General features: G+C 32.2%; 1 protein-coding gene across 2 annotated transcripts in view; it reads left to right on the plus strand.

The window, feature by feature from the left end:
- Positions 1-25538, plus strand: part of LOC106061794 (dynein axonemal heavy chain 2-like) — a 69904-nt gene that overhangs the window by 42425 nt on the left and 1941 nt on the right. The window contains exons 56-89 of one of the 2 annotated variants that reach the window (XM_056011843.1): positions 364-513; positions 705-872; positions 1419-1579; positions 2162-2301; positions 2566-2698; positions 3132-3152; positions 3287-3432; positions 4012-4222; positions 4858-4974; positions 5463-5604; positions 7118-7404; positions 8025-8189; positions 8575-8700; positions 9017-9232; positions 9610-9760; positions 10850-10999; positions 11098-11230; positions 11675-11819; positions 12667-12866; positions 13180-13306; positions 13879-14065; positions 14163-14368; positions 15607-15732; positions 16274-16465; positions 16988-17179; positions 17694-17878; positions 18789-18883; positions 19006-19133; positions 20493-20609; positions 20918-21067; positions 21673-21849; positions 22633-22707; positions 22847-22997; positions 23236-23256. In XM_056011843.1, the coding sequence (XP_055867818.1) occupies positions 364-513; positions 705-872; positions 1419-1579; positions 2162-2301; positions 2566-2698; positions 3132-3152; positions 3287-3432; positions 4012-4222; positions 4858-4974; positions 5463-5604; positions 7118-7404; positions 8025-8189; positions 8575-8700; positions 9017-9232; positions 9610-9760; positions 10850-10999; positions 11098-11230; positions 11675-11819; positions 12667-12866; positions 13180-13306; positions 13879-14065; positions 14163-14368; positions 15607-15732; positions 16274-16465; positions 16988-17179; positions 17694-17878; positions 18789-18883; positions 19006-19133; positions 20493-20609; positions 20918-21067; positions 21673-21849; positions 22633-22707; positions 22847-22997; positions 23236-23256 (5091 nt within the window). The remainder of the gene's footprint in view (positions 1-363; positions 514-704; positions 873-1418; positions 1580-2161; positions 2302-2565; positions 2699-3131; positions 3153-3286; positions 3433-4011; positions 4223-4857; positions 4975-5462; positions 5605-7117; positions 7405-8024; positions 8190-8574; positions 8701-9016; positions 9233-9609; positions 9761-10849; positions 11000-11097; positions 11231-11674; positions 11820-12666; positions 12867-13179; positions 13307-13878; positions 14066-14162; positions 14369-15606; positions 15733-16273; positions 16466-16987; positions 17180-17693; positions 17879-18788; positions 18884-19005; positions 19134-20492; positions 20610-20917; positions 21068-21672; positions 21850-22632; positions 22708-22846; positions 22998-23235; positions 23257-25538) is intronic. The other variant, XM_056011844.1, reaches the window with a different exon arrangement.

Genomic DNA, 25538 nt, shown 5'->3' on the forward strand with positions numbered 1-25538 from the left:
TATGTTGGTATTAGAAAACTCTTTTACTTCTTCACTTTCTGAAACTCAAAACTTAAAGATAAAGTGGTCATAGTATTGTTCACATTTGTCTGTTGTTCATCCGGATATTGGAAGCTTATATGCTTGGTTATCATTCTATAAGTATTATTACTATTTAGAAATGTTCTTGTCTAACAATAATCTACCCTTGATCAGATTGAATGAAATACAATCTGTTCCTTTATCTCTAACGTGGCCATTATTAATTATTTTAAATGTAAAAAGTATAAACAAATGCTTTCAACCCTTAGGACAACATTATTTTTATATAAATAAGCTACCAATACTGACTAGATCTGACCTACAAATATTCTATTCCTACAGGTGACTTCATGCATCCTGACAATGTTTATGAAGACATCCAGGCAGCTGACAAACTAAAGAAGTTTATGCAGGACCAATTAAATGATTATAACAATACACCCAACACTGTGTCTATGGACCTAGTCCTATTCAGGGATGCTATTGAACATAGTATGTACCACAGAATAGGTCTTTAACATTTAAAAAAAATTGAAGATAAGTTTTAAGTTTAAATGAAACATTTTTTTTAATTTTGCTATTCAATTTGCTAACATCTTTTGACATTTCTATTGAAATAAGTTTGAATGAATGTAAAATTTGTTTTGAACTTATTCTTTGCATTTTTAATTACTTTTTTTCAGTATCAAAAATTGTGCGTGTCATTAGGCAACCTCGAGGAAACATGCTTCTAATTGGCATTGGGGGCAGTGGTCGACAAAGTTTGACCCGGCTGGCATCATTCTTGTGTGACTACTCAGTCTTCCAGATTGAGGTGTCAAAGGTCTACCGCAAACAAGAGTTCAGAGATGGTAAGACTTCATTTTATTGCCTAACTAATTTTATTGAAGATCTCTATACTAGGCTTTAAATGTATGCCTACCTTAGTTTTAATTAGTTTTATAAAATTGTTTTAATCTTTGAAATGGCATCAAAAAATTAGAAAAGAAATAAAATATAAAGTTTCCCTTTCAGACCTTGCGATCTATGGGGCAGATGATGTTAAGATCATCTGTTTCTATAGCCAATGGTTAACTAACAAGGTGTCATGTGGCCTGCACAAATTCCAACCGCCTTTACTTTCCCCAATAAAGTCAGGTACCCATTGGAGTTGGGAGGACTCAGGGGTGCCTTGAAAATCCCAAAATTCAAAATCCCAGTCGGAGATTCAAACCCAGGACCCCAGGTTTGGAACCCAAGTGCTTAACTACTTAGCCACCGCACGCCATAGATAAGTAATGGGAAAACTTTTCTAGGAGATGGACTAAAACTAAAAGAAAAACTTTTGACCAGCAGCAATAATTTAAACTCTGTATTTAACTATGCATAAACAGTTTACATGTTCACATTCTAAACAGATTTGAAGAAGTTGTATTCCCTGGCTGGTGTTGCCAACAAGCCGACCGTGTTCCTTTTCAATGATATCCAGGCTTGTATGGAAGGATTTTTTGAAGATATTAACAACATTCTAAGCAGTGGTGAAGTTCCTAATCTGTATAAACCGGAAGAATTTGAAGAGGTCTGTATTTCTTTACAGTTTCTCCAATTCGGCTTATTAAAATGTAGAAATGCCTCTGATATATTGGTTAACAATTAATTTTTAAGTTTTGAGGCTCTTATCCTTTAACAATAATGAAAAGAATCAATTGAAATTAAAATATTTGCTTGTCTTTACCATCTTGGCTACCTATCAAGAAGGCTCAAGTTTGACTCCTGACTTGTAATAATGTTTGTTAGTAAAATGTTTTACATGTTTCGGATGTTCCTTCAGAGTTGAAGATAATTACTTCCTAATCCAAACCTCCTGCAGGACAACGGGGGATGGGAGCGGGCAGGGTTTGAACCCGGGACCATCAATATATCTGAGCGACATTCCAGCGCGCAAACCGCACGACCAGGCAGAGTTGTTTTTACTGAGTGCTATAGGCAGCATGGAAAACCTATTCCCAGATAGCTGCTTCACTAAAGAGATTGGACCATAGTGCTTTGAGCATGCTATAAGCATGAAAGTTGCACTTATATAAAAGTTTTGTTTTTTTTTAATTTATTAGTTTATTGGCAACAAAAAATTCTGAATTTATTTTTTGTGAACCTTGACCAGGTGAAAAATGCACTAATGGATGCAGTGAAGAAAGAAGGAATAGAGGAAACAAATCAGAGCATCTTTTCTTTCCTGATTGACAGAGTCAGAGCCAACCTCCATGTTGTATTGTGCATGAGCCCAGTTGGAGAGGCGTTTAGGTCAAGCTAATGTTCTATTTTTACAAGAATGCAAATTAAAACACTATTTCATTATTATTTTCTTTTTCTTAAAAGCAAATGTATAAAATGTTTAGTATTTCATAGTGTAGCAGCATTAAAAAAAAATATTTTTATTCATATTAAGGGAAGATTAAAATTTTTAAGCATTTAAAATTATGTCAATAAAACTATTTTTTAAGGATTCAGAAGTATAAAAGCCTTAGAACTTATTGTTTTACTTTTATAATGTTTTATGTTTTGCAGGAATCGCATTCGTATGTTCCCAGCATTTGTTAATTGCACAACCATTGATTGGTTTAGTGAATGGCCTTCTGAGGCACTCCTGGAAGTTGCTGACAAATATCTATTTGACATGGTGCTTGGCAATGATGAAGCTGTAAGTGTTGTGTGAACTTAAATTTATTCGACTGATGCAATATTTTCAAATATATACCCAAAACAATAACATAAAATAAGATAATTTTTATTGATCCAATCAAATGGAAATTCAGTTTGACTACAATTTACAACAACTTTGCTTATTGAATGCATTCAGATCTCATTTTATTTTTCTTATTTGCATATTCTTGACTATTCTGATAAATATTTCCTTTCGCCTTAACTTTCTTTAAATACCAACTTAGTTAATCAAGCAGGACTGATAAATGTACATTTAAGTCTCAGAATTCAAAACAAATATGGTTAAGTAAATGGCAGATTGTTTACATTATACTTGATTGTTTTGTAAAATAAGTATTTGATTATGTAAAGATTATTAGATTTTAGTTTCATTCAAGATAAACTAATAAAAAATGATTTTATTTCCACAGGACAAAGAAAGATACAACCTGGTAATAATTTTTTTTTTCTTTAAGAAAAATTTAGCCAAAATTAATTTTTTTGGTCATTTTTCATTAAAAAAATTTAGACATTATATCTACCTGTGATAAATATAAAAATGTAAATTTAATGTAATGTTGCTCAGGAGAAAAACAAGCATGCACTGGCTCAAATGTTTACCATCATGCACAAGTCAGTGGGAGAATACTCTCTGAAGATGTTGGAGGAAATGAAACGTTACAACTATGTCACACCTACCAACTATCTGGAACTTGTGGCTGGATACAAAAGGTTTGTTTCATTCATGTCTTGATTTTAGAATGTCTCTACCACCATCAGATAGCATTGTACAGAAGGATCAAATCTAAATTTGCTTTAAAAACATATTGTTATATTTGTCACCTTGATGCTGGTCAGTAGTACTATCTTCAATGAACAGGACAATTTACATGATCAAAACTATGTCATAAGCTTATTGTGCATAAATTTTCCATTAATTATTTTTAGATTTTTTACCAATTAGTAAAAAAGTAAAGTTCCCCTTTCAGACCTTATGATCTATAGGGCAGATGATGTAAAGATCATCTGTTGCTGTGGCCCAGAGTTAATGAAAGTGTCATGTGGCCAGCACAACGACCAACCGCGTTTACTTTTCCCCAACTAATTTCAGGCACCCATTGGAGCTGGTTGGACTCAGAGGAGCCCTGAAAATGCTGAAATTAAAAATCACAATCTTTACCAGGATTTGAACCTGGGATGCTTTTTTTTTATTTGTGAATAGTGTCTATGAATGAAGTTGTTTTCTTTTCCATTATAAATGACTAATTCAATTTTGGTTTAAATATATATGATTAATTCTTTGTTGATCAGATTGCTAGTTGAAAAAGCCAGTGAGCTGACAGAAGGGAGGGACAAGCTGCGCAATGGTCTCAGTAAAATTGATGACACTCGTGAGAAGGTGGAGAAAATGAAAGTGGAGCTAGAGGATGCCAAGCTGAAAGTTGCTGCCTATCAGAAACAGTGTGATGAGTTTTTGAAAACTTTAGTTCAGCAGAAGAGAGAAGCTGATGAGCAGCAAAAGGTATAGATAGAAACATTGCACATTTTTTTTACTTCATTGCGTGTGTATTGCTGAAAGCAAAACCAGTTAGTTGTAAAAAAAAAATAATGACAAGGTTATTATAAAGTAGGTATGAAAATTTTTTAATTGTGAACAATATGAATCCATCAAAAAAGTTACATGTTGTCAAAAAGATTTTAGCATCTATATATGTAATACCACCAACTGCTGGTCCCAAGACCAAAAAAGAAAGGAAGAGGGTTTGGCATAAGGCTAGCGACCCATCCTGTAAACTCTCAATTTCTATAGAAATGGCCAACTTTTAAACATAAAGAAGATATATAATAATAACAAAAATTATCAAACTTTAATAGGCTTTGAGAAATAAAAAGTAGAATATAGCATAAATCACTTTGCTGTATCTCAACCATGTCATAATAGTTTATTATAATGAGATTGAATAAAGATAATTATCTATTAGTTGATATAGGAGGTGTATTTTGAAAAAAAATTGTCTATTTAGTCTTAATTATCATACTATTTCAAATATTTGTTGTCAGTTTTTTGTTGCATAAATTTAACTTTACATTCTTTCATTATTCTGCATCTTATGATATAAAGGTGTTTTATTTTTTTTCTCTGCTTGTTCATTTCAGTCTGTAGCACAAAAAAGTGAAAGAATCAAGGAAGAAGAAGGTAAATGTCAACAAATGGCTGACCTTGCACAGGCTGACCTGAATGAAGCTTTACCTGCCTTAGAAGAGGCAAACAAGGTCAGTTGGATACACATTCAGTGTAATACAGTTTCAATATAATACACATGCATTATGATATATATTCATTATGATACACATTCATTTTGACAGACATTCAGTATGATACACATTCATTTTGATAGACATTCAGTATGATACACATTCATTTTGATAGACATTCAGTATGATACACATTCATTTTGATAGACATTCAGTAAGATACGGTTTCAATGCAATACACATGCATTATGATACACATTCATTATAATGCACATTCAGTATGTTATACATTTATTATAATACAAATTTTTCTTTTTATTGTTTTTCTTTTTTGTTTCTTTTCATGCAGTGGAAACAATAGCATTTATATTGGTGGATATAATATTTGCACATCTGTCATACATTGTGTACCAGCATTTACCTGATGAAATGTATACATAAGGACACATTTTTTTAGTTATTCACCAAACAATTTAAACCTTGATCCTTTTTGTCCACATTTTTAGGCTCTGGAGTCATTGAATAAAAAAGACATGACAGAGATCAAATCGTATGGTCGCCCTCCTGCACTGGTAGAAAAAGTCATGGAGTCTGTAATGATTCTGAGAGGCAATGATCCAACTTGGGCAGAAGCCAAGAAACAACTTGGTAGGATTTGCATTGGCTTTTTATATTTTAATGTATTGAAATGTCTGTCAGGCAAGTCAACAGCCAAGGGAACAATGACAATACATGTTTATAAGTAGATTACAGAACAAGGTGAATATCAACAACCATCTGTAACAACACCCAGTTCTCTTTTGACTTTCCTCATCCATTGATCTTGTGTTGTTTCTAGTGCAGTGGCACACAGCGATAGACCCACTGCAGGACAGGGTCATTACAATATGTTTAAAGAAAAAGAACAATTATATGTAATTATGTATATATATATATATATATATATATATATATATATATATATATATATATATATATAAATACATAAATAAATATAATGAAATAAATATAATGAAATAAATAAATCTTTCTATATAAACCACAAAAGCCCTGTTTCATTTATCCCTAATTTTTCCACTTACAGTTACCAAAAAATAAGCACATTTATAGGCTATCCCTTAGTCTCTTGGACCATTGGAGCACCACATAAGATATATCCTGTTGTTACTTTCCATGTGCCTAGAACAACTTAGCACCTTTCACCATCAAACTGCAGTTGTCAAATTTACCAAAAGTGATTCTTTATTTGCAACTTTCACCCAATTTGTTTTTTAAAAACTTCAGGCCAGAAGTATGTGTTTGTGTGTGGGAGGTTGATATTTGTCAGCCGTTCTAATTCAACCTAATAAACTATAAATCATAAACCAAATTTATGTTAGGGGAGCATTAAAGAAGGGGTGGGATTTTCAGCCAGAATATTTTGTTTGCTTTTGATGCACAGGATGCAATAATAAATAGGCTACTACTGAAAAGCATCAGAGAGTCTTTGAAATATTTTGATAAAGAGCTGAAAAGTCAATGAATTCTCAGACTATTATCTAAGGCGTTTGGGGGGGGGGGATAAATGATATCGGTAATCGAATTCACTGGCAAAAATTATAAAGTGGGCCTGGCCAATTAGATGTAACAATTGTAATATTCAAGTTTTTATGGGGTGGAGGTGGTGCGAAAGGGTGGAGGTGGTTCGAAAGGGTGGAGGAGAAAAAAGTGATATCGAATTTACAGTTGAGAAGTAGAAGGAAGTATTTTAAAGCTAGCTGTTTCAATTAACTATCATATACTAGAATATACTGAGCAAAAAATAGAATAGCTGAAATTTGGGCAGTTTTATTGAAAGCATTTACAAATGGGGGGGGGGGGACTATTATGTGAGCATTGCAATTTGCAGGAAGTAAAAAGGGCCCAGGCCAAAAAAATATCATAGAGCCTATCAAATATTTTGAAATAAGAACTGAAAAGCAGAGGAATAGTCAGGAGATAAAAGTGATACTCAAATTTATGCCTGTCCAAGTTATAAGTAAGGGAAAAAGTCCATGGCAAAATAAACAATATATAGCCTGGGAACAAATCAATGGGTGTAGCCAGTGGAGAATGCTAGTAAATAAGATACATTAAGCCTTAATACTTTGTAAACACTTAATACTGTCATTCACATCACCAGGTGATCAAAACTTCTTGAAGCAGTTGATGAACTTTGATAAAGATAATATAACTGATCGAGTGCTGAAAAAGATTGGCCAGTATGTGGTCCAGGCAGATTTTCACCCAGAAATCATTGGTCGTGTATCACTGGCTGCCAAGTCACTCTGCATGTGGGTCAGGGCCATGGAAATGTATGGTCGCATATACAGGGTGGTGGAGCCCAAAAGGCAGAGATTAAATGCGGCCATGGCTGTCTTGAGAGAAAAGCAAGCAGCACTGGCTGAAGCCAAAGCTAAACTAGCTGAGGTGAGCATTGTGTTACAGTACTGACACTCTAATCACAGATTTAAATGTTAAGAGTTAAATGAGTCTCAATTTGCAAACAGAATAGAAGCAAGTTTGTACCAAGAGTCTTGAGAAATGTTTATTGAAGGAAAAAAACTTAGTTTGTATGTAATTCTATCAAAACTTCCACAAGCTTTTGATGAAGAGTTTATGCCCTACCACCAAATCTGCAGCAAACAAAAAATTAAAAGGATAAAAAAAAAAAAATTTGAAATTACACATCATAATCATATGTGGTGATAATCCCTTAATGGTAAAGAAGTCTGCAAAGCTAATTTCTTGTGGACAGTCATTACACAGAAACCAGTGGATCATCTTCATTAAAGTCATTCAACTTAGGCATAAATGAACATTTTATATTTATTTTAGAGAAGGTCTTGTTTTTAAATAGTGTAAAAATTGTCAAAACATTTTTTAATGACATAATTTATTAGTATTTACACATTTTTAAAATATGGTGGATTTAAGGTTAGAAAAGGATTATTTTGTCATTAGTTCACAAAATATTTACCATTATATTTCATAAATATTGGAGTTTCATTCCATTTTGAAAATGCTGGCTCATGTCTAAATGTTTACAGGTGGAGGCCAAAATGGCTGAATTGAAAATCTTGTATGATGAAAAATTGGCCCAGAAGGAAGAGCTGAAGAGGAAAGCTGAGCACACAGAGTTAATGTTGGACAGGGCTCAGAAACTTGTGTCGGGTTTGGCTGGGGAGCGTATACGATGGGAACAGACTGTCTCAGTAGGTCTTTGTTTTTCTGTTTGTGTGTACATTTTTTTAGCTTAGATAAGATGTTAGATAAGATGTTAGATAAGATGTTAGATGTCATCAAGTTTATACTAGATTTTAAATACAGACTCACTTGTTTCTTTAACATTTCTTTATAAATTGTTTTTGACTGTTAATTCCAATATTTTATAATCTTTATTATCCCAGAAAGAAATTTGCCTTTTATTAAACAAAGCAATACATATCAATGATTGCAAGCTTCAGCAAATACACTCATACTACAATTTCACTTAAACATTACATGTAAATAGTAACATGAGTTACTGGGTAGTTACTATTTTTTTACATTTTTTTTTATCGATTGAAAATAAATGTGTACATTTCATTTAAATTGCAGGACTTGGAAGAACGCATGGGACATCTTGTTGGTGATGTCCTGATTGCTGCTGCATTCATGTCCTACATGGGTCCCTTCCTGTCTACTTACAGAGATGAAATTGTCAACGTAAAGTGGATGTCAGAAGTAAATCTACTTTTTTTGTGGTTCTGTTTATAGGGATACCTTTTGAAATATTTCCATTTTTTTCAAAGTTGTATCTTATTCTGTATTTCTGGGTTGTTGTTTTTTTTAAAGAATTTTATAAAGCAGCACAGCTTACAGAAATTCTTAACCATGTGTTAGCTCATTTTATGTGAAATTCGGAAAACATTTTCTTAAAAAATCTAAGGGTTTGCTGGTACTTTAAAGACCATTTTTATTTTTAAAAAAAACAGCAAAAAAAAAACTTTTATTGCTTACAGGAAAATTGGATTTAATTTTTATTAATTGTTTGAAACAGGTTAAGAGACTTGGTATACCTGTGGCAGAACCTTTCAATTTCTGCCATTTCATGGCTAAGCCTACACAAGTTCGAGACTGGAATATCCAGGGCCTGCCCAGTGATGGTTTTTCTACAGAAAATGGTGTCATTGTGACAAGGGGTACAAGGTGGCCACTCATGGTTGACCCACAAGGTCAGGCTATTAAGTGGATTAAAAACATGGAACATAGTCAGGTAAAACAGGAACTAAAAGAATAAAAACACTTTTGTTTTCCCTTTGCTCCTTGACTTATTTAAATATTAGGGTCAAGCATAATAATTTATGGAGAATCACTATAAGCGATAATAGAGACTAATAGTTTGTGCATTATAAACTCATGTCAATAAATTGGAATGTCTGATCTTGTTACCCTAAATTGACGTCACTGTATGAAAATATCAATAGAAATTATGTCAATGTATACCAAATTTTAAAATGAAACGATGGAAAAATGAAAAAAAAAGTACACTATGTAATAAAAATAATGCTACAACAAATATTATTAGTTCAAAATTGAATCACTGGAATCTACAAGCAGAAACAAAAATGTTACTTTTTTTTTACATTACAGGGCTTAAAAGTAATAGATTTACAGATGTCTGATTACATGCGCATCTTGGAAACTGCCATTCAGTATGGAATGCCAGTACTGCTACAAAATGTTCAGGAGAAGCTTGACCCATCTCTTGATCCAGTCCTCAATAAGTCACTAATGAAAATAGGTAAGTGTTTCTTTGTATTGCATTTAACTAAGTAATTAGACTTGTTATGAATATCTTTACACAAAAAGAAATATTGTATTAATTTCTATACAGTTGGTGGTATACTACTTTATTTTATTGTATAGTTTTAATTAAACCTTGTACTGCTAAAAAATATAACAAGACAGCTAAATATTATATTGAAATCATAAAGACAGTAATATACTACTATTAAAAGTATGTTTTAGACAACACATTATTATTAGCATTATGTTAAAGATGGATATGCAAGAAAAGGTCACAGCTTTAAGTGAAGTAGGAAAAAGAGCAGGCCTCAAAATAAACCACCAAAAAACAAAAGTACCGGTACTTAAAGTAAACAACAAACAAATTGGAGACATAGAATTGGACTCTAAGACCATAGATCAAGTAGATAATTTTACATACCTTGGGAGTGTAGTCAAGTGTATCAGGTGGAAAAGATGAAGACATTAAACATCGTATAAATCTAGCATGTCAGACATTTACACAGCTAAAACCAACCTGGAAATCTCTGCACATCTCAAACAAGACTAAATTAAGAATCTTTAACTCTAATGTCAAGGCAGTCCTATTGTATGGTTCTGAAACATGGAGAACAACTGAAGCAACAACAAAAAAAGTACAGACCTTCATCAACAGATGCCTGAGAAATATCCACACTGGTATGACAAAGTAGAAAAAAACAAACTGTGGGAAATGAGTGGGCAGAAAAATATAGAGGTGCAGATCTTAGAGAGGAAGTGGAGATGGATTGGTCACACCCTTAGAAAAGGTACCAACAACAGAGCTAAGCAGACCTTAGAGTGGAACCCCCAGGGAACAAGATGTAGAGGAAGACCAAAAAGAACATGGTGGTGCAGTATACTAGAGAAAGCCAAGAGGACCAGAAAGAGCTGGGAAGCCATAAAAAAAACTAGCAAGAGACCGTGGAGAGTGGCATGTTTTTGCTGAGGCCCTATGTTCCACAAGGAACTCGAACTCGATTATGATATATATATTTATATATATATATATATTGTTAATGTTTTTTAAGTTATTATAACTTTATACACCCTCTCTTCTACCAAGGTGGCGCAAACATCATGAAACTAGGAGACAAGGAAATAGAATACAATGAGGCTTTCCGTTTCTACATCACAACAAAGATGAGTAATCCCCACTACACACCAGAGACCTCTACTAAAGCAACAATTGTAAACTTTGCAGTTAAAGAACAAGGTGAGAAATAGATTTTTTTGTAAATGTTTCATTTGTACATTTTTTTTTTTTGTGTAAATGTGTACCTTCATTGAAACTTCTTCATTTACTTGTTTTAGGTTTGGAGGCTCAGTTGCTAGGTATAGTGGTTCGAAAAGAGAGACCAGAACTTGAGGAGCAGAAAGACAATTTGGTCAGAAGTATAGCAGCTGGCAAAAAGAAATTAGTGGAGTGTGAAGATGAAATTCTCAGGTACACATGTCTCTGATGTTCTAAACATTGAAGACAATTTTACTTGTCTTTTTCTTTCTTTATTTTAAAGATTTGATCCCAAAAGAAATAACTTTAACAATTTTTATGAATGAGGTCAAGAAAAGGGTTAGTCATGGGTACAAACTTATTTGTGTGTGTGTAAAAACAATGAATCTGAAAATTAACTTTTGATATGATAACCAGGACAACCAATCAATAAGTAGAATATTAGTTGAATGACTTTGTTAACACAGAAGAAGTTTTTGAATGTTTTGTAAGAGCAGCTTTAGTCTTAAAGGGATATAAATACATTTAGTACATGTGTATACCAGTGCATGATATTTAATCAGATTTCAAATAAAATAAAAGTGTTTTTTTTCTTTTAGCAAAACAGCTAATAAATGCAGCTGTTCTTACAGTTGTAATGAATTTGTTATATTTAAGGTTACTAAATGAGACCAAAGGCTCACTACTAGATGATGCTCAGCTAGTCAACACTCTACAGCTGTCTAAGACAACATCCCAGGAAGTCACAGAATCTGTAACTATTGCTGAACAGACAGAAATCAAAATTGATGCTGCTCGAGAAGTAAATCCTTTGAATATTTAAATTTGTCCTGTGTCTCAAACACTGTTGTCATTTAAACATCTTCTGAAGGCTTTTGTTTTTTTTTTTGGGTTTTTTTGTTTCAAGATGCCTAGCAAGTTGTTCGAAATTAAAAATAGCAATAAAAAAATAAAGGTTAAAATAGCAAATTCTATTCAAACCTTAGTCCTCGTTTTTTTTGCTTGAAATTTAATGTTTGATAAACCAATACCAATCAGCCTGTCAGTTTCCATCCAGTCTTAAAACTGTGTATATTTTCCATCAATGAGTGTTTTTCTATCCAAGTTGACTATAAAACTAATTGTAACCCCAGGCCAACAATGTCCCTTTGAGGATAAGAAGTCAAGTATTTCATTACCTATGAATAATTTTTGTGTCTTGCACCTTGCAACATTCTAGAAGTGTGTTTAAAAGTAGCCATATTCTCTTTAATGTACTTCTTTTGACATGCTGTAATGATGTACAAATCCAAAGTTCTGCACTCAGAAGTCATTTGCTTTAGCTCTTCACACTTTCAAGCCATCTTTTCTACTGTGATCACTTTTATGGTACACTTTAGACCAATAAGTTATGTATTCAAGGCATTGAAACTATCCCATCTTTTATCTCTTTATAGCATTGAAGAGCTCCTTCATTTTCCTGCTGTACTTCTGACTTGCAGCATGACTTATTCATTGGTTTCCTCTCCTGCTATGATATAACTAGAAACTCTAGCATATGTTTTTGAAAATTATATCATGTAGGCTACACTTGCTTAAATTTGAAAGAAGACTTATTGAGACGCTCGTGTATTATTTATAGCCTAAGTGCTGAAATAATTTATCCACAGGGGTACAGGCCTTGTGCCCAGCGAGCATCAACTCTGTTCTTTGTTCTGAATGACATGGGTCGAATAGACCCCATGTACCAATTCTCACTGGACTCCTACATTGAGCTCTTCATATTGTCCATTGAGAAATCACAGCGGTCTTCCAAGTTGGATGAGAGAATCTCAAACTTAAATGAATATCATACCTATGCTGTGTACAGGTAAGATGAGTGTGAATATCATACCTATGCTGTGTATAGGTAAGATGAGTGTGAATATCATACCTATGCTGTGTATAGGTAAGATGAGTGTGAATATCATACCTATGCTGTGTATAGGTAAGATGAGTGTGAATATCATACCTATGCTGTGTACAGGTAAGATGACTGTGAATACCATACCTATGCTGTGTACAGGTAAGATGAATGTGAATGTCACCTAGATGCATAAGACTTCAATTCTCCAGTACTTAAAAACAGTAAAAGCAGTAATAACCATGTTTTAATGACACATTTTTGTTTTCATTCAAAACAGATACACATGCAGAGGTCTCTTTGAGAAACATAAATTACTTTTCTCATTCCAAATGTGTGCTAAAATCTTGGAACAAGCAGGAAAACTTAATATGGATGAATATAACTTTTTCCTTAGAGGAGGCATTGTAAGTATAACCTTAAACCTAGCTAACAACTTTAGGAAGAGCTAAAACAATACTTTTTGTTATATTTAATAATCAATGTCTTCAATTCTGAAGATTAAGAATGAGTGCCAATTGTCACATGACTATTCAAACCCAGTTGTGACCTGATTTTTTCAGTATCTCATGCAGACAAAGCCATTTTCCGTCAGCGATCTATTTAAGTTCTCTTTCCATCTTCTGTGCCTGTCTTCAATAAGGGCTTTTTTTTTGGTCTCAAATGTGTGTCCCACAGCCTTTGTAAGAGCTCTCCAACTGTCTCTTTCAGAGGCCATCTGCTGCCAGATACTTTCCTCTATGCCAGTGAGGGCAAAGTGGCGCCTGAGTTAATCCTTATAGCGCTTACAGTGGCCACCTCTGTTATGCCGTCCTCTTTTAAGCTCACCAAAAAAGATTGCTTTTGGCATGCTGTCATCTCCCAGTGCAGCTGTCAAATGGTAATTAGTGCTTCTATACTGTGCACACCAAATTCCAGGAAAACTTGTTATAATTACATCAACATCAAAGATCTGACATTTAATGATATATGTTTTTAGGTATTAGACAGAGAAAATCAGATGGACAACCCTTGCACCAATTGGTTGTCAGATAACTCTTGGGATAACATAACAGAATTGGACAAACTGACCAACTTCCATGGTATTATCCAATCCTTTGAGCAGTATCCACGTGATTGGAATCTCTGGTACACATCAGCTGAGCCTGAAACAACACCATTGCCAGGTAATTTATAAAGTTATGCTGAAAGTGTAAACTCGTTAGATTTATTCTTTGCATTCCTAAAGAAAAATAAACAGAAATTATTCTTGTTTTTAAACAGCTGAGTGGGATAATGCATGTAATGAGCTCCAGCGCATGCTTATTGTACGCTCCCTTCGTCCTGACAGAGTATCCTTCTGTGCAACATCATTTATCATCAACAACTTGGGATCCAAGTTCACAGAGCCTCCTGTCCTTGACATGCAAGCTGTTGTTGAAGATTCAACACCGAGGACACCATTGATATTTGTACTTTCTCCAGGCGTGGTAGGTCAATTATGTTTTTGGTTACATTAAATAAGAAATTCATGTAATTTAAATGATTGTTATTAGCTGTTTAATGTATAGCCTAAATACTACTTTATTTGACTATTATTTACCATGTAACTAGTAATTAATACAAAATATAAAACATGATGAGAACATTCAAAGATGAATTTAAACAAAAACAATAAAACAAATAAATTCCACTTATCTTATTCATGATAAACCAGTTACACAGACTAAAAACTAAAAATACTAAGGTGTTATAATAATTGTAAAATTATCATGTAATCCTTGTCTTGCTGAAATTATTAAAAAATCAAACAAAGCATTAGGGTTTATTAAAAGAAATTTTATAAATCAAATAAGAACATAAAACTAAAATTTCATTTTACCTTGGTCAGGCCAATATTAGAATATGCATCCTCCGTTTGGGACCCCTCAACTCAAGAAAACATTAAGAAACTAGAACAGACACAAAATAGAACAGTGAGATTCATAACAAACAAATATTCACATTTGATTAGAGTAACACCTTTAGTAAAATCATTAGAATAGAATAGGATAGAAAACTAAAAAGTAAAGTAGTAATTATACATAAAATACTGAACCATATCTTCAAATACAGAAACAAAACCTAATAAAATACTCAGAAAGACACAAAGATTTCCTGTTCCATATGCTGGGAAAAATTAGTAAAAAATACTCCTTCTTCCTAAAGGCTATTACAGCATGAAATGGGTTGCCTGAATCAGCCAGGAAAATTACTTTGGCAGAGTTTAAGTCATTGATTAACATGCATTACTAGATTGATCTAGTTGAAGCGCAGAGGACGTAACTATCTTTTGAAGTGACGTCTGTATTTTATAAGATAAGATAAGATAAAATGTTTAAACAATAACTATCCTGTTTGCTTTCAGTATGAAAACCTTTGTATTGATTTACACTATTTACAGTATTTTAGAATTATGTGCTTAAGTTTTGTTTTTTTCGATTAACTCTGTCACCTATTATGAAGCCTTCACCTTGTCTTGTAACATCGATTTGGGGATGTGAAGATAATATTAGCTATACACTTCCCTCATAAACATCATAGAAAAAGAGAAACTCTTCTTTGCTTACCATATTTACCTTCAGTTAACAGAATACCGAGCATCAGTTGGTAATAGTATATATTATGCCTTTCACCTCCAATACTGTTCTTTATGTGGTCTTACATCTTAAAATATATTATCTATCAGGATCCTACAAGTGGTCTTCTTCAATTGGCTGAAAGCAGTGGAATGGTTTCCAGATTCCATGCTCTGTCACTAGGTCAAGGTCAAGCCCCAATAGCAACAAGGATGATCAAGGAAGGAGTGAGAGAGGTAATTTGATCAATTGAGAATGTTGTTGTGGAAAAAATATTGTTTGCTTTTTTTGTTGTTAATGTATTTTTGAAACCTACAATACATTTCATAGTGTTTTGTTTCTGCTTGATAAATTGACTTATTTGCCAGGTGCCAAAACCAGTTTATTCTTTAAGAAGCCATAAATTTGTTAAATGATATATCACCAGCATGTGTATTTTTTTTCAATAGCATTTTTGTATGACTAGGTATGACACTGGTATGGGAGTGTTGAACTATAGGTAGAGTTCACATACCTGCTTTTATAATATTCATTACATTACTATTTTTTACCTTTATATTTTATGTTCCAAACTTATAAATTACAATATACACATGATGGTCTACACATTTAAAAACCTAAGATTTTTTTTTCTCATAAGTAAATATTCCTGTTCTCAGTAGTATCATTTTTCTTCTGTTACATAGAAAAAAAACATATACTTAAATGAAAAATTAAGTGATAATCTAAATTATGTTTAAAATGCTAATCTTCATTAATTATTTCAAATTCTTCTAGGGAAAGTGGGTATTCTTGGCAAACTGTCATTTATCATTGAGTTGGATGCCCCAATTAGATAAATTGGTAGAGCAGCTTCAAGTTGAAGAGCCGCACCCGGACTTCCGCTTGTGGTTGTCCTCATCCCCTCATCCAGAGTTCCCAATATCAATTCTACAGACGGGTATCAAAATGACAACTGAACCACCAAAAGTAGGTCTAAAGTACCCAGTACTCATTTTTTTTTTATTGTTCTCACAAATGAAAGTTTAAATTTTTAGTGAATAATTAAAGTAATTTCTGGTTTAGCATTTGTTATTTTAGTATGATTCATTGAAAGAAAGAACTTTTTTTTTTATTTAAAGACATGTAAATGTTTTGCCATAAGAGGTATTGGAAAGTGATAAACAGTTCTCTTCCTTTTTTTTGGTACCAAAAGGGCTTAAACACTTTAGAAAGATATACAGCTTCATGAGTAGATTAAATACTTAAACATAGAAATGGATTCATTCTGTAGATATTATTATATCATTTGTTTATGGCTCTGGGTTTGTGTAGTTGAGGAAATGGTTGTTACATTGAGAACCCCATACAGAATTCCAGCTAATTTGGTATTTAGATGGAATTTTCTTTAAGGAAGAATCAAGCTATCATAAACAATGAACATACAATATTATTTTTAAAAATTAATTTATTTTGTTTATGTTGTTTAATATGTAAACAAATACTTTTCAGGGTTTGAAAGCCAATATGAAGCGTCTCTATCATTTGATAACAGATCAACAGTTCCTTCGCTGTCACAAGCAAGAAAAGTATAAGAAGTTGTTATTTACCCTTTGTTTCTTCCACTCTGTTTTGTTAGAAAGAAAGAAGTTCCTAATGCTGGGCTGGAACATTGCCTATGAGTTCAATGATTCAGATTTTGAGGTAAATACTTTGACTAACTACTACTTTGGGACTACTTTGTTTGTTTTGTTATTTCATTGTCAAGCACTTTATCGCATTAAAGTTTTAGACGCTTCTTTTTTTAATACACATAGATTAGTCTTACTTTTTGTGTTGTGTGGTGTTTTTGAAAGTTATGTCTATTATAAAAGTTTTTAAATAGATAAAACTACAAATGCATTAAGTTACACACTGAAATCCTCAAATAGAGATAATTTTCAAGATTGAGAGTTAACAAAGCAGAAATCACACTAGCAACTACAACTTATAAACTGAATGAACTTAAGTCTGATAGAAAAATAGTTCTATCATCTGACATGAACGGAGCTCTTCTGACATCAAACAACTCCATTATGTGTGGTGATGCTTCTTTTTTTTTTTTTTTTTTAGTATTTTAAAAGTTTTTTCTAGAAGCCACAGATACTTTTGATCCTTTCCTAGACATTAATCTTTGCTATCCAATAAACTTGATGGCTATGTTTAAACTTATGTTTAGGTTTCTGAAAACTTGCTATCCATTTACCTTGATGGCTATGATGAGACACCATGGGAAGCTCTGAAGTACTTGATTGCCAACATCAACTATGGGGGTCATGTGACAGATGACTGGGATAGGAGGTTACTGATGACTTACATAGGGGACTACATGAATGAGAATGTCTTGGCAGTACCATTCAACAAGTGAGGAAAACTTAAAACTTGTTCTTCCATATGTAAATGTATTATTTTTTTCAACAGTTGCAGTTGTTCACTCGAAAGTTTTTTTTATACAACCCTTGTTTGTTAATCTCATCAGTTTTGTTTGTGTTGTTCATTAATTTTTTTTGTGCTGGCCAATATTGGCATACCATTTTATAACCAGAGTGGCATTTAGAAAAAGAACCTTATTTTATGTATTATGTTTAATAACACACCCTGTTGTATGCTTTGTTGTTTTTTTTTTGCTTGAAAAAAAAAGAAGTAAAAATGTGTTCATGAAGCTTTTATAATTCATTTAGTATTTTTATTCATATTAATAATACTAGCTTAATGCCCCTAATTCATGTGGCTATGCACTCCTAGCTGGGATCTAGATATTTTGCCACATGCAAGTCCTTTTTTTCACAGTCTTTGGCTTCAGCAGTAGATTTGTTTTTAGTCTGGTAGAACATTAGTTACAAAGTATATCATGTGACCTTGGTAAAAGATCTCTAGCAATCTTTTTTGGAAGTTATCTGCTAGCTGGTGTCAGAGCTGGTCATATTCAGAAAACTTTGTCAATAGCCACCACCTGCTTGTATTTTACACATCAGCAAAACATAGCCCCAAAAGATTCATTAAGCAGTGTGAATTTATTTGGTCACAACTACCATCTCACGAAGCACCATCAGTCCATTTTTTTAGTCATTTTTCATGAAGTATCTACAAACATGATCTCAATGTGTGAATACTGTTGTGATGTCTGTTTTTTACATTGTTTTTTTTACTGTCATTTGTTACAATAAAAAGGCTCGGGGAAAAACGTGTGTAATTTCACTATAGTTCTATGTATTTAAATCAATCAAATTATTTACTCTTTTTTTTTAAATTGCCCTATTTGTATCTTTTCTAGACTGTCATCCTTGCCAACTTATTACATTCCAAAAGATGGTCCTCTCTCATCATATAAAGAATATGTCAGTATGTTGCCAAATGTGGATCATCCAGGTTAGACTGGACTTTATACAAGTCAAAGAAAACATTACTGCTAAAAAGGTTGAGAACCGCTGCTATAAGTTCTATCATTTTCTTGTTTCAAAATAAGCATCTTCAGTTTGTTCTATTTCTAGAGGCCTTTGGTCAACATCCCAACGCTGACATTTCATCACAGATACAAGAGACCAGATTGTTGTTTGATACTCTACTGTCATTACAGCCTCAAGTATCCAGCTCATCTGGAGAGAGTAGAGAAGATAAGGTACAATATGACATGCATGTTTTGTATTCATGTTACAATTCTTAAGGGAAATATCTGTGAACACATCAAAACTGGTGTGTTTTTATTTAAAATAAATTGTGTTGGTTTTAATTTAACAATTAAATAGTTTGTTTATATGTATTTACACATTTTTATCTATTTAAAGTTTATAATTTTTTTAGAGCTGTACAAAGAACCTTCTTTAGAATTCTGAAAATACATATATGTACAATGTATAATAACTTCAGTAAAACATTTTTTAATTGTCATATTCTATTAAATAATTTTTGAATACATTTTTAGCGGCCCCCGAAAGGGGAAAAGACGCTATTAGTTTTGTGCGAAATGTCTGTCCGTCTGTCCCGTTTAGATCTCGTAAACTAGAAGAGATATTGAAAATCCGACTTCACAATATTTTAGACCATTCAAAGTTCTGATGCAACGGCTACTTTTTTTTTTCCTGAAAGCGAAAATTCTAATTTTTAAAAATCAATTATGCAAGCAGTTTTTTATAAGAAAAAGCTAATTAGTATGCATTATATGTTACACCTAATTTAAGACAAATAGTAATCTTATGAACATCATTTTTTGTGAACATTTTTCTATATAGCGGAAATTTTTTTTTTTTTTTTTTTGAGAATTCGAAAATGAGATTGAGCCTTTTCAAAGAAATTAACTTATTTAGTTCGAACCGAGGGTCCCGGGTTCGAATCCTGGGATTTTCAACTTCTGAGTCTACCCAGCTCTAATGGGTACCTGACATTAGTTGGGGAAAAGCAAAGGCGGTTGGTCGTTGTGCTGGCTACATGACACCCTCAACCATAGGCCACAACGACAGATGAACTTTACATCATCTGACCTATAGACCACAAACTAGTTAGGCCAGGTTCACATCTAACTTTACATTCACTTTCACGTATCCTTTGATCTGCGGGACGGTTGGGGCACTACACAAGATCTGTTAACCTTCTTTCTCCATTCTTATCTCTCATTTGTCTTTGATATAATTTCATTCGGATGTTCTTTCTGAAAATATTGAAGCCTACCTGGGTGGACCACTGGTCGTGCGGTTTGCGCGCTGGACTGTCTTTGGGATTTATCGACGATCGAAGGTTCAAACCCTGCCTGCTCCCATCCCCCGTCGACCTGTGGGAGGTTTGGACTAGGAAGTAAACTATCTTCAACTCTGGAGGATTATCCGAATTATGTAAAACATTTTACTTCAGGGGCCGATTTTGAGTTTGTGTTTCCACACAAACTGTCTTTTGTAACCTTGTTTTTTTATTGTTATTCACAAAAATCTGTATCACATCATGGTATTTTAATTTATGTTGGGTATTTTTTTGTGTTATTTCAAAGGTGTTAGACCTTGCAGCCAATATTTTCAAACAAATACCAGAAAACATGGATTATGATGGTACAGCCAAGATCCTGTCTGTTGATCCATCTCCATTGAATGTTGTTCTGTTACAAGAAGTATGTAACCATTATGAATTTAGTGGTTGTTTTTTTTTTAAATAAATTTAACTATGATAATTAAAATGTTGACCTTATCTTATAAAATACAGACGTAACATTAAAAAAGAAAAGTATTACATCCTATGCATGTCCTTAGGTCAATCTAGTCATGCATGTTAATCAATGACTTAAACTCTGCCAAGTCACTGATTTTCCTGGCTGATTCAGGCAACCCATTCCATGCTCTAATACCCCTAGGTCTATGGAACAAGGACCTTATTATTATTATTGAATTGTTAATCCTGTTATATAACTTATCTCCATAGATTCAGCGCTACAACATTCTACTGAATGAAATCCGCTCTTCACTCATTGCACTGGAGAAAGGAATCCAAGGTCTTATTGTCATGACTGTTGACCTGGAGACTGTTTTCAACTGTATATTTGATGGTCGTGTGCCACCACTGTGGGAAAAGGTTTGACTTATACAATCTTTTCATTTTGATTTTATTGGCCATTAAGCCTATTAAATACAGTTGGCTAGAGTACTAATTCAGAATTGAACCGTTAGCTCTAGGAAAAAAAATTTGTCATAAAACATCTTTTCTTGACACATGTTGAGAACCTTTTATAAAAAGAAATCCTCCAGTGTTGTACAGAAAATTTTAATAACAATAAAGAGGTACTCTGGAAATGTATGTGTTCGCAAGTATTTTTGTTTTGTTAACTACCCTTAAAACATGCCCATAGCTCAATATATAAGTTCGACTGAAAAACAAATAATGGATTAGGCAATAGTATAAATTTGTTTAGAAAATGCACCATTTAACTCGTTTGTTTTTTTGTTTGTGATTTTTTTATATGATTCAATTTTTTTTAATTGAAAACAATTAAAATAAATACACAACTAGTTTTGTGTGCTTTTATTAATTGAATACATTTTTTTTACAAAATAACAAGATGTCTATCATATGTTTTCAGTTATTTATATTGGATTTTGCTAAACTTACAATTAGGGAAGAAAACTATTACATTATAACAGTCTGTGTTACTTAAATTGAACTTTTTATTTTTTACCCAGGCTTATAACTCAATGAAACCCTTGGCTTCATGGACAAGAGATCTAGTCATGAGGGTAGACATGTTTTCCAAGTGGGCCTCTTTGGCTAAACCACCATGGGTCTTCTGGATGTCAGCCTTCACATTTCCTACAGGATTTCTTACTGCTGTCTTACAAACTGCTGCAAGACAGAATCAGGTACCCTTAATAGTTCACATGTTTTTTTAATGTCTTATCAAAATAGTTGTCTTTGCTTCAACTATCTATTTGTTAGCTACTCATTTATTTTAATACATGAAATATATATATATATATATAATTTTTGTCTTTCTTGATAGATTATTTAGATAATTATTTCAGAATTGGGAGTACAGGTATTTACTTATAAAAAAATTGAGGATTTCTTATTAACTAAAATGCTACTTCAAAATGTTAAACCCCAAATTTACTTGTTTATTTAACCTTGAACTTTTGGAAACTAAATAAATACCAGTAGGTTATATAAGTATATTATTTTAATTGGACCACAATTATTATACTCTTTGAAAGTGACAGCAATGATAGGAATTGCAATTCACTGAAAATTATTCAAAAATTGTTTTCATTGACAATGAGCTTCAATGTAAATAAAATTATAATGCTGCCATTGTTGTTATTTGAAATGTGACAGCATAGGTTGGCAGGTAATGGATTGAAACTTTGTGTTTTTTAAGTACGTATAATTAAAACATTTTATTAATAATGTACATGAGGTTTCATTCCTGAATGTAAAGCTTACGTTATCTTGTAATGATATGTGTTATCAGACCGGCTGGTTTTTAGACCAGAATGATCAAGATGTAATGTTGTATAGTACATTGGAATCTACTGTACATGTCAATACCAAAACTCTAGTAGTATAAACAGTGATTAATAAATAGCTACCCAATACTACTAAAGCAATGTACTATTGCTGACAAAAATTTCTTTTGTTCTTTGCAGCTTTCTGTTGATTCATTATCCTGGGAGTTCATTCCTCAGACAGTAGATGATAGTAACTTGACAGGACCAGCAAAGGTAAAGCTTTTTGTTTTAAAGACATTTTCAAAAATATTTCTAAGAACTATGGAAAGTCAGAATTCATACATGTTATTATGCATTGTATTAGTCTTATTATAAAAATGTAATGTGTACCTTAGTTCATTGTATTTTTCAGGATGGAGTGTATGTAAAAGGTCTGTTCTTACAAGGTGCTGGCTGGGACAAGAAAAATGCTGTACTGGTTGAAGCTAACCCAATGCAGCTGGTGTGCAGCATGCCAACAATTCATTTCAAGCCTGTTGAGTTTAAGAAGAAAGGAAGCAAAGGTCTGTAACCCTTTCTTTTTTTTTTTTACTTTTTTATGTTCTTTTATTTATAAGTTAAGTTTATTTCCACTACAGTAAATAAAATGTATTGTGCTTTAATAAGTGTGGTGCGAGGGTTCTCTAAATTTTCTCCCATGTATGCAATTATAATTATATTTGTTTTAATCTTAAATATTATGTAGGCATAGTGTTTTGTTACCTTTCCAAATGTATTTTAATTAAATATTTTCTCCAATAGGCCCCAAGAAAAAGAAAGAGAGTAATTGCTTTTTTTTTAGTTCTACTTTTGTATTCACCATTTGTTTCCGATTTCATAGTTTAATCACTTCAAGTTCTAGTTAGTGTTTTCTTTTTTGTTTATGATGTTTCTTTACATCAGTTTTCAGCAGATCCAGACCAGAAGAAAAGTTAATATCACATTTATGTATAATAGCTAAATCACACATATTACAACTTAATAGATCATTATACTAATATTAGAGAATTCATCATTATAATGTGCACAGAGCATAGACATCACATTTAAAATGTGTAGTTGATGATAAATAGCTTTCAAACTTTTTCTTTTCAAGCTTTTAAATACCTCATTAAACAAAATTTATAGGATAAAAATCACAATTACTTTTGTAGTACTTCAAAATTGTGTTGTACAACACTATTCCAAAGGTTTGCTTATATAGCATAATGTTATTTGATTAGGACAGACATTATCTGACTTAACTATTCTCATTTTCACAGTTTTCCCTATATTATTTTATTTGAAATCACTGTGCATGCCTATACTTCAGTGTCCTCCTTACACAAATTCATGCAATAAGGAAGGGTAAAAAGATTCCCCCATTACAATTGTTTCTTGTAAGAAGTTTCTACAATCAGAATCATTTTCAAAAGTAACGTAATTAGAAATTAGTATCTATTTTGAAAAATATTTTTTTTTAATTCCTTTATTCTTACAATTGCCAGTAAGTTATGTAAAACCAATATTGTAAATTGTACAAGTTCAAAAAAGAACAAACACAAAGACTCACATTGTTTTACTGCATTAAAAGAAAATTAAATAAAGAAAATGCTTTGAATAATTTTAATAAGCTATAATGCTAGCTACTTTGAAATAGAAATAATTACAACTCTTAAAGCTAAGTTAATGTTCTATCCTCAAAGCCTTTTTTTCAATGACCTAAAATAAATGTTATTAATTAAATACTGGCATATTACTTTTTTTTTAGACTAGTTATACACATTTTTACAAATCTTGGTTTACAAGGCACAAGCTAAGCAAAATCTTAATTGTCACATTTTCTGTTAAATTTAAGTATCATAGCTTACTCTTCACTTCAAACCAAACGTCCCTAAATTGCAAAAATATATTGAAGAGACTGAAGGGGTTCTAAAGATTGTAAATTTTATTATCTTATCTTGGTTGTTGTTTTTTTGGGAGGAGATTGGCCAACTGTGAAAGATGACATTCTAGGCTTTTGACAATATCACTTACATTACTCTTTTGTGTACTGGCATTTAGAAAAAGGACAGCAATATTTTTTGTGAAAATTTTTGTCCTAGGCTCAGTAACTTAAAGTAAAAATCAATAAGTTATTTTATGAGCAGAAATTAGAAGGAATATTCATTTCATAGTCTTTCTGATTGAGGTATTATTAAGACATTTTTGCACACTATCAATGTATAATAGGACCTTATGCAGAATCTTAATTTTTTAGGCTATTAAATGGATTTTAGAAAGACTGATTTTAGGATGATAATTATAATCAGTCATTTTAATTTACCTTTTAAAGCTAACAACACACTCCTTATAAACTTTTCATTTTTTTTATTAGACACTTTTGTTCCTACCAAGCATGGGGTAATTTTTGGTTAAGAAAGAAAAAAAAAAGGCCTTATAAGGCTCTTAACTTTGTTCTATTTTTGTCACCATTTTCTAAGACATCCTACTTTTTATATTTCAAAGTAGCACGAAGATACATTTTTAATGCCTAAGTGAAAATTATGTTTGTTTCCTATTAAAAAAAAACATAAAACATTTTTGGCAATAATTGTTTTAAGTTTGAAATGTTTCAATATCAAAGCTATTTCAAGTTACTTAAGTTTTTTTGGATATGTTTAGCAATTAATTCACAAAAAATTGCAGATGTAGTAATTACAATTATTTGTATTGCAAATTGTTGTTGAGAAATATTTATTCATAATCACTTCAACCAGTCTTCAAAATGTGTTGTTGTTGTGATGGTATTTACAATGTTTCTCCTGTTGTAATTGATGCTACAAAGAAAAAAAATCTAACCAACTTTCATTTATTGATCAATATAGGCTTAATGTCTTATCTTAAAACATTCAGAATTAATTTCAGAAAACCATATGCATTTCTCATCCTGATTTGAGGCAAAGATTAATGTAGAGATAATTCATTTTAAGCCATCCTTTTTTTTTTACATTGATCATAATTTTTTAATTTTATCTTCAAATATTCTCTGCCCTAAAGCTTTTAAGACCTATTGTGACGCTCAGAAAAATGCATTAAGCTCTATA

Source organism: Biomphalaria glabrata, chromosome 15 (genome assembly GCF_947242115.1).
Source record: "Biomphalaria glabrata chromosome 15, xgBioGlab47.1, whole genome shotgun sequence".
Lineage (NCBI taxonomy): Eukaryota > Metazoa > Mollusca > Gastropoda > Planorbidae > Biomphalaria > Biomphalaria glabrata.